This window comes from Physeter macrocephalus, chromosome 18 (genome assembly GCF_002837175.3).
Source record: "Physeter macrocephalus isolate SW-GA chromosome 18, ASM283717v5, whole genome shotgun sequence".
NCBI lineage: Eukaryota > Metazoa > Chordata > Mammalia > Artiodactyla > Physeteridae > Physeter > Physeter macrocephalus.
The window spans coordinates 45206672-45222218 of record NC_041231.1 but is presented as its reverse complement, the minus strand read 5'-3'; the positions used below and the strand labels follow the sequence as shown (position 1 = coordinate 45222218).

Below are 15547 nucleotides of genomic sequence, written 5' to 3'. Positions count from 1 at the left end.
CTCACACACACACACACACACACACACACACACACACACACACACACACACACACACACCAGCCATACTCAGGGGCAACTATCTCCCTGGCTTTGTCTAGTCAGCCACAGAAGCACACCATCTTCCTGTCTCAGCCTATTGGAAACTGAATGTGGATGATACATGAAAAAAAATTTGGACATATGCAGGTTAAATTTCCCCTTTTAAACAAGGAAGTAGGAGCCTTCATTCAGCCCATGTGAGCCCTCAGTGTGGAAACTCCTTGGGGAGTTAATGAGGACAAAAATCATAGGCAGATGCAGATGATAGAAGGTAAAATCCCCCAGCCAATAGAGGAATAGTCACTCTCTCTTCTGACCTCTGGTGAAAATACTAATTACCACGTTTAAGACTACCAGCGGTGTGCTGCCTTCCAAACCCAAACCGCACCTCTCTCCTTACCCAATGCACTTAGCCCTCCACCCCCCACCCCCGCAGAGGACTTGCCACTTCCCCCCTCAAAGGGGCTGCTTCCACTTTCTGCCTCTTCCCTTCAGTGATAGCCACAGCCAGAGCCACTCCTCCAAGTCTCCGGGGAGAGCAATCGAGGCCAGATATGTAAATCTGGGGTGATCTCAGTATCGAATGGACAAAGCCAAGAGAATGCAGGAAGTCTTTATTTTTTTTTTTTGCGGTACGCGGGCCTCTCACTGTTGTGGCCTCTCCGGTTGCGGAGCACAGGCTCCGGACGCGCAGGCTCAGTGGCGCGTGGGATCTTCCCGGACTGGGACATGAACCCGTGTCTCCTGCATCGGCAGGCGGACTCTCAACCACTGCGCCACCAGGGAAGCCCGGAAGTCTTTTCTTGAGGGGACAGGGCAAAAGGAGAGAAGCAGCCACCTGACCACGAAAGCTACATTTGCACACACACAGGCATACCTGTGTACAATTACAGTTCGAAATCAGGAACCGTGAATCTAAGTGATCTCCAGGGATCAGATGGGTGTCAAATTTAGTTTTAAGCTTCTCTGGGATTTCACAACTGTATTTTATCGGAATTGACTGAAAGCATATTTGATAAACCCATAGACATTCCTATCCTTTCTCTGGTTACCCTAAGAGCATTGGAATACAAAAGGAAACAATTTCTTCTTCTTTTTTTTAATACTTATTAACTTAATTTATTTATTTGGCTGAGCCAGTTCTTAGTTGCAGCACACGGGATCTTCGTTGCGGCATGCAGGATCCAGCTCCCCGACCAGGGATCAAACCCGGGCCCCCTGCCTTGGGAGCTGGTAGTCTTACCCACTGGACCACCAGGGAAGTCCCAACAATTTCTTCTTGAACACAAACCAGCACTTCTTTTTCTGGAACTCACTGGAAAATATGGCATACATGGAGGGTTTTCTTTTAAAGAAATGTAACAGCTTTATGGAGATACAATTTACATACTCCAAAATCCACCCATTCAGAGTGTAGATTCAATGGGATTCAGTGATCTCCAGCACATCCTAAGTTGTGCAGCTGCCAACAGAATCCAATTCTAGAACATTCACAAAACTCCTTAAAGAAACCCTGCACCTATTATCAGTCCCTTCCCCACACCCCCAGAGCTGGCAACCATCAATTCACTTTCTGTCTCCATAGATTTGCGTATTCAGGACATTTCACATAAACGGAATCCTATGATATTTGATCTTTTGTGACTGGCTTCTTTTACTTAGCTTAATGTTTTCAAGGTTCATCCACATCGTAGCGTGTGTCAGAACTTGACTCCTTTTTATTGCTGAGTAATACTCCATCGTGAGGATATAGCACTAATGCTTGATATGTTTGAAGTTTGTGTATCTGTGGAGCTTTATTTGCTCTCCTTCACATCACTGCAACCCCAGTGTGTGCATTTCAAGAGGCCGGTGGATGGTCACAGCCACCCGGAAAGGATGCTTTGACTCAGAGGGGCAGCTGTGGCTGATGCTGCCTTCTTTATATCTCCAGGAGGGAACACTGCAGACTGGGCTAGGAAATTGAAACAGGAGGACTTTAGGTTGCTGTGTCTCGATGGCACCAGGAAGTCTGTGACAGAGGCTCAGAGCTGCTACCTGGCTGTGGCCCCAAATCATGCCGTGGTGTCTCGGAGCGATAGGGCAGCACATGTGGAACGGGTGCTGCTACTCCAACAGGTATGGGTCACCAGGGCCTCCTGCAGGGGCTCCTGTTAGGTGGGGCAATCACAGAGCTCAGGGAATCCACCCATCCCCAGCCTTTCTGTCCCGTCCCTCTGCTTGAAGCTGGTGATGCGAGTATTTGCTCCACGCTGGGGGGCTGCCCTGAGTCTCATGGCCCTGGACGTGTGCTCACTGCCTGGCTGGGAGATGCTTTCTCTCCTTGAGCCTCCTATTGTTCTTCAGGCAAATGAGGGAGGCGAATGAGCCTTCCTCCCATAGCCAGGTAGAGAGTGATTTACTCTGCTGATGTTTCCAGAGCCCGGGACAACTGGGGATGTTCTAGACAGGGCCCCTGCATTTGTAATCTCTAAAAATAACAAACCCAGAACTTGTATAGATTTAAGGCTATCTACGTGAAGTGGTTTGAAGGAAATCCTATAATTTCCTTGAAGTCTGGGATTCTCTATTAGGACATCTAGCTCTGTATTAAAATGGCATGTTTCTAGATATGCATTAAAGAAAGTGGCCCTAGAATGTAAAAATAGGCACAATAACTAGCATTTGTGGAGCCCCCACTGTGCACACTCACGGGTGCTGGTAAGAGGTCTGCTGCCATGCAGGTGCTTGGTTCTTGCAGCTCACCTTCGTGGGAGCCCTGGGCATGGAGGAGGAACCATGGCCAAGGGAGGCTAAGTGACCTGCCCAAGGCAATGACCGGGTCCGTGGCAGAGAGGATTTCCAATGCAGTCTGCCTCTCTGGGAGAGCTGGCCTATTAGAATGCTAGAGGTGATTACTTTGGGGGTGGATCTCAAAATCCTCAGCTGTCACCTAGTCACACATAAGAGGTTCTAAGGGAAGAGGCCACAGATTAAAAAGAAAGGCAAGATGGCGGGAGGTGAGATCAGAAGTGGTGAGGGGCCTGGGCACTGGGCTGGGGTGTGGAGCAGAGGGACACGGGGCAGGGGAAGACTTAGCCAGGACAGTGGAGTGATTCCAGAACTTAGCTCCTTTTGCCCCACGGTTTTCCTGTGGCTGATCCTGTGCAGAAGAAATGCCCTTGGCCTCCCCGAATCCATAACCTCTCCTGTTTTCCTCTGCTGCTCTCTTACTGTCTGCCCTTTTGACACAGGCTCAGTTTGGGAAAAATGGAAAAGACTGCCCGGGCAAGTTTTGCTTGTTCCAGTCTGAAACCAAAAACCTTCTGTTCAATGACAACACTGAGTGTCTGGCCAAACTCGGAGGCAAAACAACATATGAAAAATATTTGGGATCAGAGTATGTCACGGCCATTGCTAACCTGAAAAAATGCTCAACCTCCCGTAAGTGGAACATAGGTAGCATCACTGGGAAACTACCTCAGGTGAAGGTCAAGGTTGGAGGGCCAAACATTGTAGGGATGAAGTGGGTATAAAAACGTTAAGGCAATACAATGTCTCTATACTTTGGGAAACTACACTCTCATTGATGAGGTGAAAGAATTAGAGAATAAAATAAAGCAGTAGTAATATGCTAAATTTTTATAATGCTGATAACGATTGTAAATATATGTATGTATGTATATACATACACACAAAGGTATACATATATATACATATATATTGACAAATGACAAATTCTGGTTTCTAGGCAGTTACCGTAAGTACTAACCATAGAGAATACAAATTCTCAAAAGACATTTTAGCCAGGAAAATGTATTGACAATAATTTAACCCTTTAAAAACATTTAGAAGACATAGCAGAGTGTTGTAAGCCTCCAGGCAATGATTCTCGAGTTTCGGCAAGTTTTGCCTCCTCTGTGCACTGATGTCATCTGGGTTCCTATTCCTGGTCCCTCACCATGGGAGTTGGAGGCATTGGTGGGTGTTGTGTGGTGGTCCAGGGGTTGGGGAAGGGCTGAGAATCTCTGTATCAGTGGTTCTCAACCGGGGATGATTTTGCCCCTGAGGCATTTGGCAATGCCGGGAGGTATTTTTAATTCTCATGATATAGGGGGTGCTGCTGGCATCTGTGGGTAGAAGCAGGGATGCTACTAAACAGAGCACAGAACAGCCTTCACAACAAAGAATTCCCCAGCCCCAAATGTCAAGAGTGCCAAGGTTGAGAAACCCTGCTATTTCCACGGACATCTCAGGGAATTGTGATGCAGGTGGATCTAGGGCTACACTTAGAAATCGTGCTGCAGGCCTACTCTTGTGAGCAGCCTGCTCAGGATTGCACAGATGGTACACTCCTTGAGGGCAGGGCTTATCTGTCTGTGTTGAATCCCCAGCACTTAACACAGAGGCTCACACAAAGCCAGTGCTCAGGAGGGATTCATAGATGAGCGAGTGAATGAGTAGGTGGATATTACTGCAAGCAGATTTGCATGAAGATGATCAATTGCTCACATTCCAGAACAAATTCGAGGACCATCAATACCTTGTGAACTTGAGAGTGTGACAGCTGATTCACCTGGAGACAAGTGGGTGGCAGCTGTGTCACTCAGGCCAGAGCAGGGAATCTCGCAGCTTGATAAGGACCAGAGCTTTTGTGTGCTCCCTTGGGTCCTGTAGCTCTTAGCAGGACGGACAGTGGGGAAATGTGGGGATGGCAAGCCTTGACCTACAGTGGTGGGAGAAGGGCAGAGGAAAGTCTGTTTTAGTGTCCTCTTTGATTGATGTATTGATTCAAAAAAAAAAAAAAAAGGAATCAGTTTCTGAATCTCCTGCTTTGCTGTGTCCCACAGCGCTTCTGGAAGCCTGCGCCTTCCTGACGAGGTCAGACCCGAAAAGAAGCTGCCCCGCCTCCCCGGGGGCCTCGGCCCCTCCCTGCTTCCAGCCCTGATCCTTCTCCCTTCCTCTCCCTTCCTGAGGGCGGATTTTGCCAAGCTCATCAGTTTTCACAGATCCCTGCTATCATCTTAACAAGAAATAAAATTAGAAATGCTGTTGATTTTCATTCCCTATAAAGTGCCATTCATCTTTTCTAGAATTTCATACTGAAATCATGTGTCTGACCAAACACCTGCCCAGTGGAACCTTTCCTTCCCTGTATTCCCGGTCCCACACCCACTCTTTCAGGCAGTTTTGGACTTAGTGCCTGATGGTCTGGAGTCTAAGGTCAGGCCAAGCAACTCTTTTCCTCAAGGGCACCTGTTGGTCCCTCATATAGTTGTCTGTGTGTGTGTGTGTGTGTGTGTGTGTGTGTGTGTTTGAGTGTGCATGTGCGTGTGTGCTTCTAAGGCGGGGGAAGGAATAGAGAGTAGGAATCAAGGGATTAGTGGAAGAAGCTGGGTATCAAGAAGATTTATGAGTATTTGTTATTTCAAGTAAATAGCATCAGGTATAGTAAATGTACAAATATAGACATAGGAAAATGTGGAACACAGTGGGCCCTCCATGTCCATGGGTTACACATCCTTGAATTCAACCAACTGAGGATTGAAAATATTTGAAAACAAATTACAGAAAGTTCCAGAAAGCAAAACTTGAATTTGCAATTTATATTACATTAGGTATTATAAGCAGCCCAGAGATGATTTAAAATATATGGGAGGACATGCATAGGTTATATGCAAATACTACACCATTTTATATAAGGGACTCGAGCATCCTTGGATTTTGGCATCCACAGGGTGTCCTGGAGCCAATCCCTGCAAATACCGAGGTACAGGGGACAACTGTACATCTATCCCTTGACCTTATTGGCCCTCAGCCTCCGGTTAACCTCTTGTCACCAGTTTATTCCCACTTTTCTCAGCCAAGCTCTTTAAAGTGTGGTCAAAGAGGGCTGCCTTCACTTCAGCAAGTCAGGTGGGTGTTTGGGTCATTCTCTCTTCACCCCACGGTAGTTTGATTCTAACCTGTTCACTCGCTTGAAGCGGTTCTGGAATAGGACAGCCCCACCTTCCCAAATGGCCAAGCTTAGTAGGGTTCACATCTCTTTTCCCTGAGCCCCTTACTATCTCTGATCCTGTGGACATGTGCTCCTTGAAGTTCCGTTTCCTCAGGTTCCATGCTGTTCCTCCTCCTTCCTTTTTCTGCCTTTTTGAAGGTCCATGCTTTGTTCTTTAAGTGTGTTCCCCATAGTTTTCTTCTCCAGAGTTTCAATTCTGACCCACTATCTTGATGCCAGGGAAGGGAATTAAGAGAGAACCAAATGGCTGGGTTTTAGCTGCTGATGCATAGACTCTCCCCACCAGTAAACAGGGTCCATTGGGGTCCTACTAAGCTTAGATTAGTAACTCTTCCCTGAGAAAGGATCATTTTCCTGTTTTTAGTATTTCCAATGGCTCATTGGACTCAACAGGCAAACCTGTGTCAACCAGGGTGAATCTTCCCTTTCAGAAGCAGAGAGCAGACAAGAATGGCCAGCATTGACCAGTATCAATGAGATAGGCAGGCATAGCACAGGGAGATCACCTCAGTGCTTTGTGACCACCTAGAGGATGCAAGAGGGAGGGGATACGGGGATGTATGTATACATATAGCTGATTCACTTTGTTATACAGCAGAAACTAACACTACACTGTAAAGCAGTTATACTCCAATAAAGATGTTAAAACAAAATGAGATAGGCAGTTCTTCTGCTGCCTGCAGAAGCCTCTGAAATCTGTCAGGAAAGAAAGATCGGGACATTAATTACGGTCCCATAATCCTAGAATGAAAACTCCCTTTTTTGCTACTTTGAATTATGGCCCACATATGTAGTCCAGCCTCACTAGTAGACTAGAAGTTTACTGAGGGAACAACATTTGATGGTGTAGCCATATTAGTCATAATACCAGCAAGATAAAACATAATATTTGAACCGTATAAACCTTCCTGTATAAATAAGATACTTAGGCGAAATTAAAGGCCCATGAAATCCCCTTTTCTGGCTGAAATAAAAATTTCAAAATCTAACATCACTGTATCCATTAACTCATGCTAAGTTATGTCAATGTCTTACACAACAAAGGTTTGTTTCTGTCTCACGTTCAAACCTGTCATGGGTCATCAGTGGCTCTGTTGTTCATCTCTTTATTCTGAGACCCAGGCTGAACCAGCAGCCCCTGCCTGGGGCACATTGGCCTGTAGACAGAGGGGGAAATAAAAGAGAGATGGAGGCAACACACAAAAACCCTTAAAGCTTCCTTCTAGGAGAGGCCATATCATTTCCATCATTTCATCGCCCAAAGCAAGTCAGGCAGCCGTAGCATCAATGAGGGGGGTCTTTGGTCCCGCATTCTTTCACCCTGACACTGAATTGAGTGTGGGGCTGTGTTTGGTGTCCCTGCTTTTACTTCCTCAGACCTCAAGTTCCTTACAGTCTTCAAGGAAAGCTTGCATTCTGCGCGGTCCCCACTCTAAGCTTTTTTTCTGCCCAACACAGATTTTAACAACCATCTATTGTAATACATTTCAGCAGATTCCACTTCAGATTGTACTGAATTAGTGTTTCCTCAATTTTCTGGAAAATATTCTTGCCTGTAGTTATCCCATGTGGACTATTCCTGGAGGCTAATTCTTTACTCATTTCAAACTCACCACTGATTCCTCAAATAGACAATAGTTAACAGCATCTCTAACATGTGTTTACTCATCAAAAGCCAAGGAAAGCCACTCCAAATCATTTGTCTTATTTCTTAGTTGACTATTGATATTGTTCCCAATGTTTTCAGCTCTTTAAGCAAGAGTTGTCAGTGAAAGGCTAAAGTCTTAAGTTAATTTTCTCTGGGTACATTTGTTTACAGCTGCAATCAAACATGATTTCATTAACTCAACATAGTTAAATGGCTTTTCTTGCTTGGCTAACAAATGAGCTATTTAGAAAGTTAATTTGCTTGCAGCCTCATTTCATTTTTTGTTTTGAAGATTTTTTTTTTTTCCGTGCTGCACAACTTGTGGGATCTCAGTTCCCCCACCAAAGATTGAACCCAGGCCCATGGCAGTGAAAGTGCCAAGTCCTAACCACCGGACCTCCAGGGAAGTCCCTTGAAGAAATTCTGTTGTGATGAGATATTTCACTTTAAAATTTGTTAATTTTCCTGACCATTTTTCCCCTATGAGTTTGGAATAGTGCAATGAATGCTTAGTCTGGAAATGTCAACACATGTTGTATTCTTTTAGCACAACTATAATTCCATTGCATAATAAATACAGCGCTTTGGCATCTAATTTGATAACAAAATAACCCACAATCCATAGTGTCTTATTAGTGTGACATTCAAAATTCACTTTTCTCTTCTTTGCTTGTTTTAACATGATGAATATGCACTGGTAATAGAAATTTAAAAAAAGGTGGTTTGGCTCTATGTATATAAACTGTTCTCTCTACTTACAACACTTATATTTTTTACATTGAAGTAGAGTTGATTTACAATGTTGTGTTAATTTCTGCTGTACAGCAAAGTGACTCAGTTATATAGATATTCTTTTTCATCTTCTTTTCCATTATGGTTTATCACAGGATACTGAATATAGTTCCCTGTGCTATACAGTAGGATCTTGTTGTTTATGCATTCTATAGATAATAGTTTGTATCTGCTAATACCAAACTCCCAATCCATCCCTCTGCCATTCCCCTCCCCCTGGGCAACCACAAGTCTGTTCTCTATGTCTATCTACTCACAACACTTATGACACCAAATATGTGCAGGTTTTCTACACCAAACAATTCTCTGATTCTCTGTGGACACCAACTGGGTTTCCTGCAAGTCAGTTCAATTCTGACACTAACCACTTGGAGTTAACACAGACCCACAAGGTTAAGGGCTCAGGCCCACAAGACTGCCCTCTTTCTTCAGACACCGATCACAAGTAGTGGGTTCCCAGATTACCTATACTTTTGTCCAACTTGGCTGTGAACTGGGGAATCCCACAACCCCCTCCTCAGGTTTGATAATTTGCTATAATGGCTCACAGAACCCAGGGAAACACTTTACTTATTGTTACCTATTTATATTAAAGGATCGTATAAAAGATAGAAAAAGAATAGCCGGATGAAGAGGTACATAGGCTAAGGGTCTGGAAGGGTCTAGAGCATAGGAGCTTCTGTCCCCGTGGAGTTGGGGTGTGCCACTCTTCAAGTACATGAATGTGTTCACTAACCAAGACGCTCTCTGAATCCTGTAGTTTAGGGTTTGTATGGAAGTTTCATAACATAGACACAATTGACTAAGTCACTGACCATTGGTGATTATCCAGCCACTCTCCCATCCCTGGAAGTCAAGAAGCAGAGCTGAAAGTTCCAATCCTCTCATCACAAGGTTGGTTCTGGGAACCAGCTCCCATCCTGAAGCTATCTAGGGAAGCACCAAGAGTCACCTCATCAGCATACACTCAGGTCTGACTGAAACTCAGGTAGAGGGTTTATTATGAATAACAAAGGACACTCCTATCACCCCATCAGTCAGGGCTGAAGACCGGAGGTATATGTCTTATTGTATCACAACATCACATCATCAGTCTGGTACCTGAAATGCTATTGAATTATAACTGGCTGTAATTTACAATGCACCAAGCAGCAGTGGGAAGCCATGAGAGTGCGACAGACCATCTCTGTCACAACCACTGGACTCAGCCATTGCAGTGCAAAAGCAACCACTGGCAATACATATATAAATGTGTGGTCGTGTTCCAATAAAACTTTATTTTATTGAAAATAAAGTTTCTGAAATTCGACACTGAAGTTCGAATTTCATATAATTTTCACATGTCATGAAATATTCTTTTGATTTTTTCCAACTATTAAAAAAAAAAGTAAACGCTACTCTTTGCGCATGCGCCCGTCCTTTGGTTGCCGCTCTTTGTCCTGGCGTAGGAACATCCCTGGCTCCTTTCATCCATTCTTGAAAGGTGGGCTCTGCCTCTGTCGGATGTGCAGGACCAGTTCCTGGAAGTGCTCTAGAAGTACAGCGGGGACGACTCTTCCTTACAACGCACCACGTGTTGTGAAGCCTGGAGCTGCCCCGCAGCAGCAGCGATACGTCCGGCGCTCGGCCCCTGGTGCCGGGACTATCGGTGCCGCGGAGGAGTCCAAGCTGCTGTCTGCGCCTGCGCGGGGCTACCGCGGAGTGTGGCGTCGCACGAGGGCTGGAAGGTCCACCCGCAGGCAGCTTCCCTAGCAGTGCGCGTTTAGTTTTGAGGGAAAAGCCAGTACCTTGTGGTGCTGGGAGCGTCCTATCACATCACGTCAGGTGGAAAGTCGTGTGTACTTAGGTTGTTGGGAAACGGACTGAGTCTGCATACTTTTTTCTCAGCTGTTAGCCTTAGCGTATTCGGAATCATTTAGCCCGCCATTGTCTCCAGAAATAATTAGGTCAGTCCTGAGTGGGAAAGAAGTGGCATGTGCGGCAGGACGTCTAGAGCAAAGTCGCAGCTCTGCTGCTATGTGGCTGTATGACCTCGGATAAGTCCTTTACCTTCTCTGGGCTCAGCTTTGTAAGTAAAATGAGGGGTTGGGGCTTGTTCTCTCTACGACTCTTCTACAGATTGAGTCTGACCCCAGTCATGAGGGACCAGAAGGCAGGAGACTTTTAAAATTTGTACTTGGGGTTAGTCTTTCTTCTTTGTTTTTATCCAGAAAAAATCAAAGTCAGTTTTGCCCTTCAACTTGGTCTTATGAATGTTTCCGTTTGTGCAGTGGGGGTCATAGAGGGTTCAGTGGACGTTCATATACCCTCCTTGTTGAGTTGACAGGTGTTAACATTTTGATGTGTTTTCCTCCTTGCTGCTGTTGTATGCACCTGGTGTGTGTATGTGTGTGATTAAATTATTTGAATGTGAGTTGTGACTACGACATTTCACTCCTAAATTCTTGAGCGTGCAGCCTCTAAGAATAGGGACATTCTCCCACATAATCGCAATTTTATTGTCACCCTTGAAAATAAGTCTATGTCATCTGACATTTTGTTTATAGTCATATTTTTCCGATTTTCTCTGGAATGTCTTTAAGCTTCTTCTTTTTTTTTTTTTTTGCGTTACGCGGGCCTCTCACCGTTCTGGCCTCTCCCGTTGCGGAGCACAGGCTCCGGACGCGCAGGTTCAGCGGCCATGGCTCACGGGCCCAGCCGCTCCGCGGCACGCGGGATCCTCCCGGACCGGGGCACGATCCCGTATCCCCTGCATCGGCAGGCGCACTCCCAATCACCACGCCACCAGGGAAGCCCTAAGCCTCTTTTTTAAGGAAGTGCTTCCACTACCCATTGGCAGTCAACTCCTCCTGCTTGCCTTCCCTCACAGGCATGAGTGTCACCTCTCTGGGGGAATAGCAGCACCTGTGTTGGCTGGAGTTTCTCTCTTGGCCACCTCCTCAACCATCACCACGTCGCATCTCCTCTAGTCCATTTGGAGATGAATCCCACAGACTCTGCCTTGGAGTCCTTCAGAGACAAAAGAGTGGAGACAGTGAGTATGCATGCAGATAGTCATCCGCTGGAACCGGCGTGAGCTTGGGGACATGGGTTGTGTGCTTTGCTGAGGAGGGAGCGCCTGTTTGCACGGGGCAGCTGGGGACGGTCCTGAGCCATGGTGAGCAAGCTGGGTGCACCCCCAGGAAGTGTGTGGCAGGTGTTCTGCAAAGATGGATGCCTGAAAGAGCGTGTGGGCAGGGGCTCTGGTGGGATGGCTGTCCACAGACTCATAGCAAGACTGTTGAGCTGATATATGTATATGTATAGATGATTCACTTTGTTATAAGGTAGAAACTAACACACCATTGTAAAGCAATTATACTCCAATAAAGATGTTAAAAAAAAAAAAAGATCTTAGGGCAGAAGTTCAGTGAGGAATGAGGCACGAGTAACAAAGGATAAAAAGGCAGCCGTGAAAGGGAGCTGTTTTCTCTGCTTCCTCTGCTAGAGTATAAGCTCTGCGGGTAGAAACTAACACACCATTGTAAAGCAATTATATTCCAATAAAGATGCTAAAAACAAAACAAAACAAAAAATTGTTGAGCTGACCACGTGGTTGAGGGCAGAGGAAAACACATTTTGTCATAGGTGATATAGCGAGATGGTCTGATCCTCCCCACCAGTCCTTCAAACAAAGAAGCTGGGGCTGAGCCAAATGTCCCCAGATCCTTCTGTCAACATATTCATTTACCTGGCACAGCAGCTGGAGGCTGACGTGGGGACGAGGAGGCCCATCAGAACTGAAATTCAAGCACCATTAGGGTGCAGGCAGCATCTGTGGAGGGTGTGAGGAAAAGTGGTGCGTGGGCAGCGTCCCGTGGGCCATTCACGGTGCTGCTCACTAAGCCCTCATCCTGGCCAGCAGCCCTGTGCTGGGGGTGTCTTATTCCCAGTTGTCTGAGGCACAGGGAGGTTAGATGGCCTGTGTTGGGTCCCACAGGAAGAGAGAGACACCCTTTCCTACCCTCTTCCAGAGCAGGCATGGCAGGGGACTCCAGGGAGGTGACTCATGGCCCAGCTCATAGCTAAAGGCCACACCACATGGAAGAAATCAAAGGATTCAGAGTCTGAAATTTAGATCAAAGATTTTCTTCTGTTAGATGTGCCAGAGATGGTTCTTTGGCAAACTTTGCTTTTCACAGGGTCTGTAAATGGGTGGCTGAGGGCAGCAGCAATCCTTGGATCTGCCTTCCCCCAATCCTTTGGACTGTTGTGAAAAATCCGGTGCAATAATATACAGGAACTCACTCTATAAACCAAGTTCTCTAGACAAGCCAGGAAGTACTGGGTGGAGGAGAGGAAGGAGCGTGGGATTTGATATCAGAAAATGTCAAGCCCAGATTCTGACCCCTGAGAGCTGTGAGATTTAAGCCTCAGTTTCCACACTTGTAAAATGAGGCTGATGATAGTCAGTTTTCTTTGAAGGACTGTTATGTGGTGCAAATACATCTGTGAAGGCAGTTGGTAAAGGATAAAGTCCTATTGAAATTCAGGTTTGGTGTGGGAGCCTAAGACCAGGGAAGGGTGAGCAGCTCTTAGGAGGGAGGATAACCTGGGCTGATGTGGCCACAGCACATTTGTAAAAAACAAAAAAAACAAGATTATTTGTTGGTTAACTGAAATTCAAAATTAACTGGGCATCCTGTATTTTTTTTTCAACTTCATGTTTTATTGCTTTCTCATTTACTAAATCAGTCACATTTACCATTTTAAAATTTGTTCCATTTGTACCCGCAAATACATAAATTGAGATGAATCAGATTTCTCATGAGATTTCAGTCTTTCTCTCAAATGTCCCAAATCAGAATTATCTTGACCTGATAGGAAATTTTTTTTTGCATTAGAAAATAATTTACAGGCAAAAACAGAAACACTGTCAAATTTTCTTAAATATGCTAGCTACCTTCTCTTTGGCTTTTTACTGGTTGTTAGTTTTCTAATGCAATAGTTTGTAGAAAAGTGGAAAAGCATGTGTTATTTTTTTAAATTGAAGTATCGTTGATTCACAATATTATTAGTTTCAAGTGTATAGCATAGTGATTCAGTATTTTTTTAAAATAAATTTATTTATTTTATTTATTTTTGGCTGCGCTGGGTCTTCGTTGCTGTGCGTGGGCTTTCTCTGGTTCTGGCGAGCGGCGGCTACTCTTCGTTGAGGTGCGCAGGCTTCTCGTTGCGGTGGCTTCTCTTGTCGCGGAGCATGGGCTCTAGGCGCGCAGGCTTCAGTAGTTGTGGCTCGCGGGCTCTAGAGCGCAGGCTCAGTAGTTGCGGCACACGGGCTTTGTTGCTCTGCAGCATGTGGGATCTTCCCAGACCAGGGAATGAACCCGTGCCCCCTGCATTGGCAGGCGGATTCTTTTTTTTTTTTTTTTTTTTGCGGTACGTGGGCCTCTCACTGTTGTGGCCTCTCCCGTTGCGGAGCAGAGCCTCCGGACGCGCAGGCTGAGCAGCCATGGCTCACGGGCCTAGCCGCTCCGCGGCATGTGGGATCTTCCTGGACCAGGGCACGAACCTGTATCCCCTGCATCGGCAGGTGGACTCTCAACCACTGCGCCACCAGGGAAGCCCTGGCAGGCGGATTCTTAACCACTGCGCCACCAGGGAAACCCACACAAGTTTATTTTCTATATCCGTGAGTCTTTTTCTCTTTTGCATGTACATTCATTTGCGTTATTTTCTAGATCCCACATGTAAGTGATATCACACAGTATGTCTTTCTCTGTATGACTTATTTCACGTAGCATAATATTCTGTAGTCCATCCACGTTTCTGCAAATGTCAGAATTTCATTCTTCTTTATGGCTGAGTATTATTCCATTGTGTGTGTGTATCCTTTCATCCGATTTGCCCTTGATAGGCACTTGGGCTGCTTTTATTGTAAATAGTGCAAGCATGAATCATTTTTATCTTTAGGACAACTGTCTTCTTCTGACAGGGGAAGAAGACCTTGCTGGATATACTGCTTATGTGTGTGGGCTGTTGTAGCTGGATCAGCCATCAAAAACTTTTGATTTTCAATAACTATTTCACTCTCAGTCACTGTAAGAGTTTATTCTCTATATGCTCCATGTTTTCATTTTGAAAATTCTGAAAGGGTTTGTTCTGTGAGTTCATCACTGTGTCTATAAACATCCAAAAACGATGTCATTTTGCCTGAGGTTTCTGTCCCATATGTGGTAGAAGTGAATGGAGAGTCCAGACCTACTCATATCTGGTGAGTATGAGTGTGAAGAAGATATCTCTGTCCCTTCTCCTTCTCCTCTTTTCATATCAGCTGGGGTACTTTCAGCTGAGGTCTTGCTCTTGACTTGTCATGGTGTTTTTATTTGCTATTTAATGTCATTCAGGGTGAGCCCTGTCTTACTCAGCTAAGGCTGTCATAACAAAATACCATAGACTGGGTGGCTTAAATAGCAGAAATTTATTTCTCACAGTACTCGAGGCTGGGAAGTCCAAGATCAAGGTGCTGGCATGGTGGGGTTTCTGGTGCAGGCTCTCTTCCTGGTTTGCAGATGGCTGCCTTCTTGCTGTGTCCTCACATGGTGCAGAGAGAGCGCAAGTTCTCTGGTGTCTCTTCTTATAAGGCACTAATCCCATCCTGAGGACTCCGCCTCATCTAAACCTAATTACCCCCCAAAGGTCCCATTTCCAAATACCATCTCACTGGGGCTTGGGCTTCAACATATGAATGTTTTGCGGGACACAGTTCATCCATAGCACCCGGTGAGGACACAGAAGAGCCAGTGACTGGTATAGACTGTGCTCCCTACAGGGTCTCCCCCAGGTGCCCCCTCCTCCTCCTCCCTCCTCAGTGATGGAGGTGAGAGAGTGTGGTCCACAGGCGTCCTGTATTTCATCTGTCAACTCTCCTTGGGATATGTAACAGAAAATGGGCACTGGATCGCCCCAGGCAAACTATTTTTTTTTTGGCGGTACGTGGGCCTCTCACTGTTGTGGCCTCTCCCGTTGCGGAGCACAGGCTCCGGGCGCGCAGGCTCAGCGGCCATGGCTCACGGGCCCAGCCACTCC

General features: G+C 45.8%; 1 protein-coding gene across 4 annotated transcripts in view; it reads left to right on the top strand.

Annotated features, from left to right (window-relative positions):
• LTF (lactotransferrin) overlaps positions 1–5092 on the top strand; it is a 30997-nt gene extending 25905 nt beyond the window's left edge. For 2 of the 4 annotated variants that reach the window (XM_028478945.1, XM_007126093.2), the window contains exons 15-17: positions 1975–2159; positions 3275–3464; positions 4871–5092. In XM_028478945.1, coding sequence (XP_028334746.1) covers positions 1975–2159; positions 3275–3464; positions 4871–4968 — 473 coding nt within the window. In that variant the 3' untranslated portion in view covers positions 4969–5092. Of the gene's footprint in view, positions 1–1974; positions 2160–3274; positions 3465–4870 lie in introns of those variants that run through there. The other 2 variants (XM_028478946.1, XM_028478947.2) reach the window with 2 other exon arrangements.
• The last annotated feature ends 10455 nt before the right edge of the window (positions 5093–15547 follow it).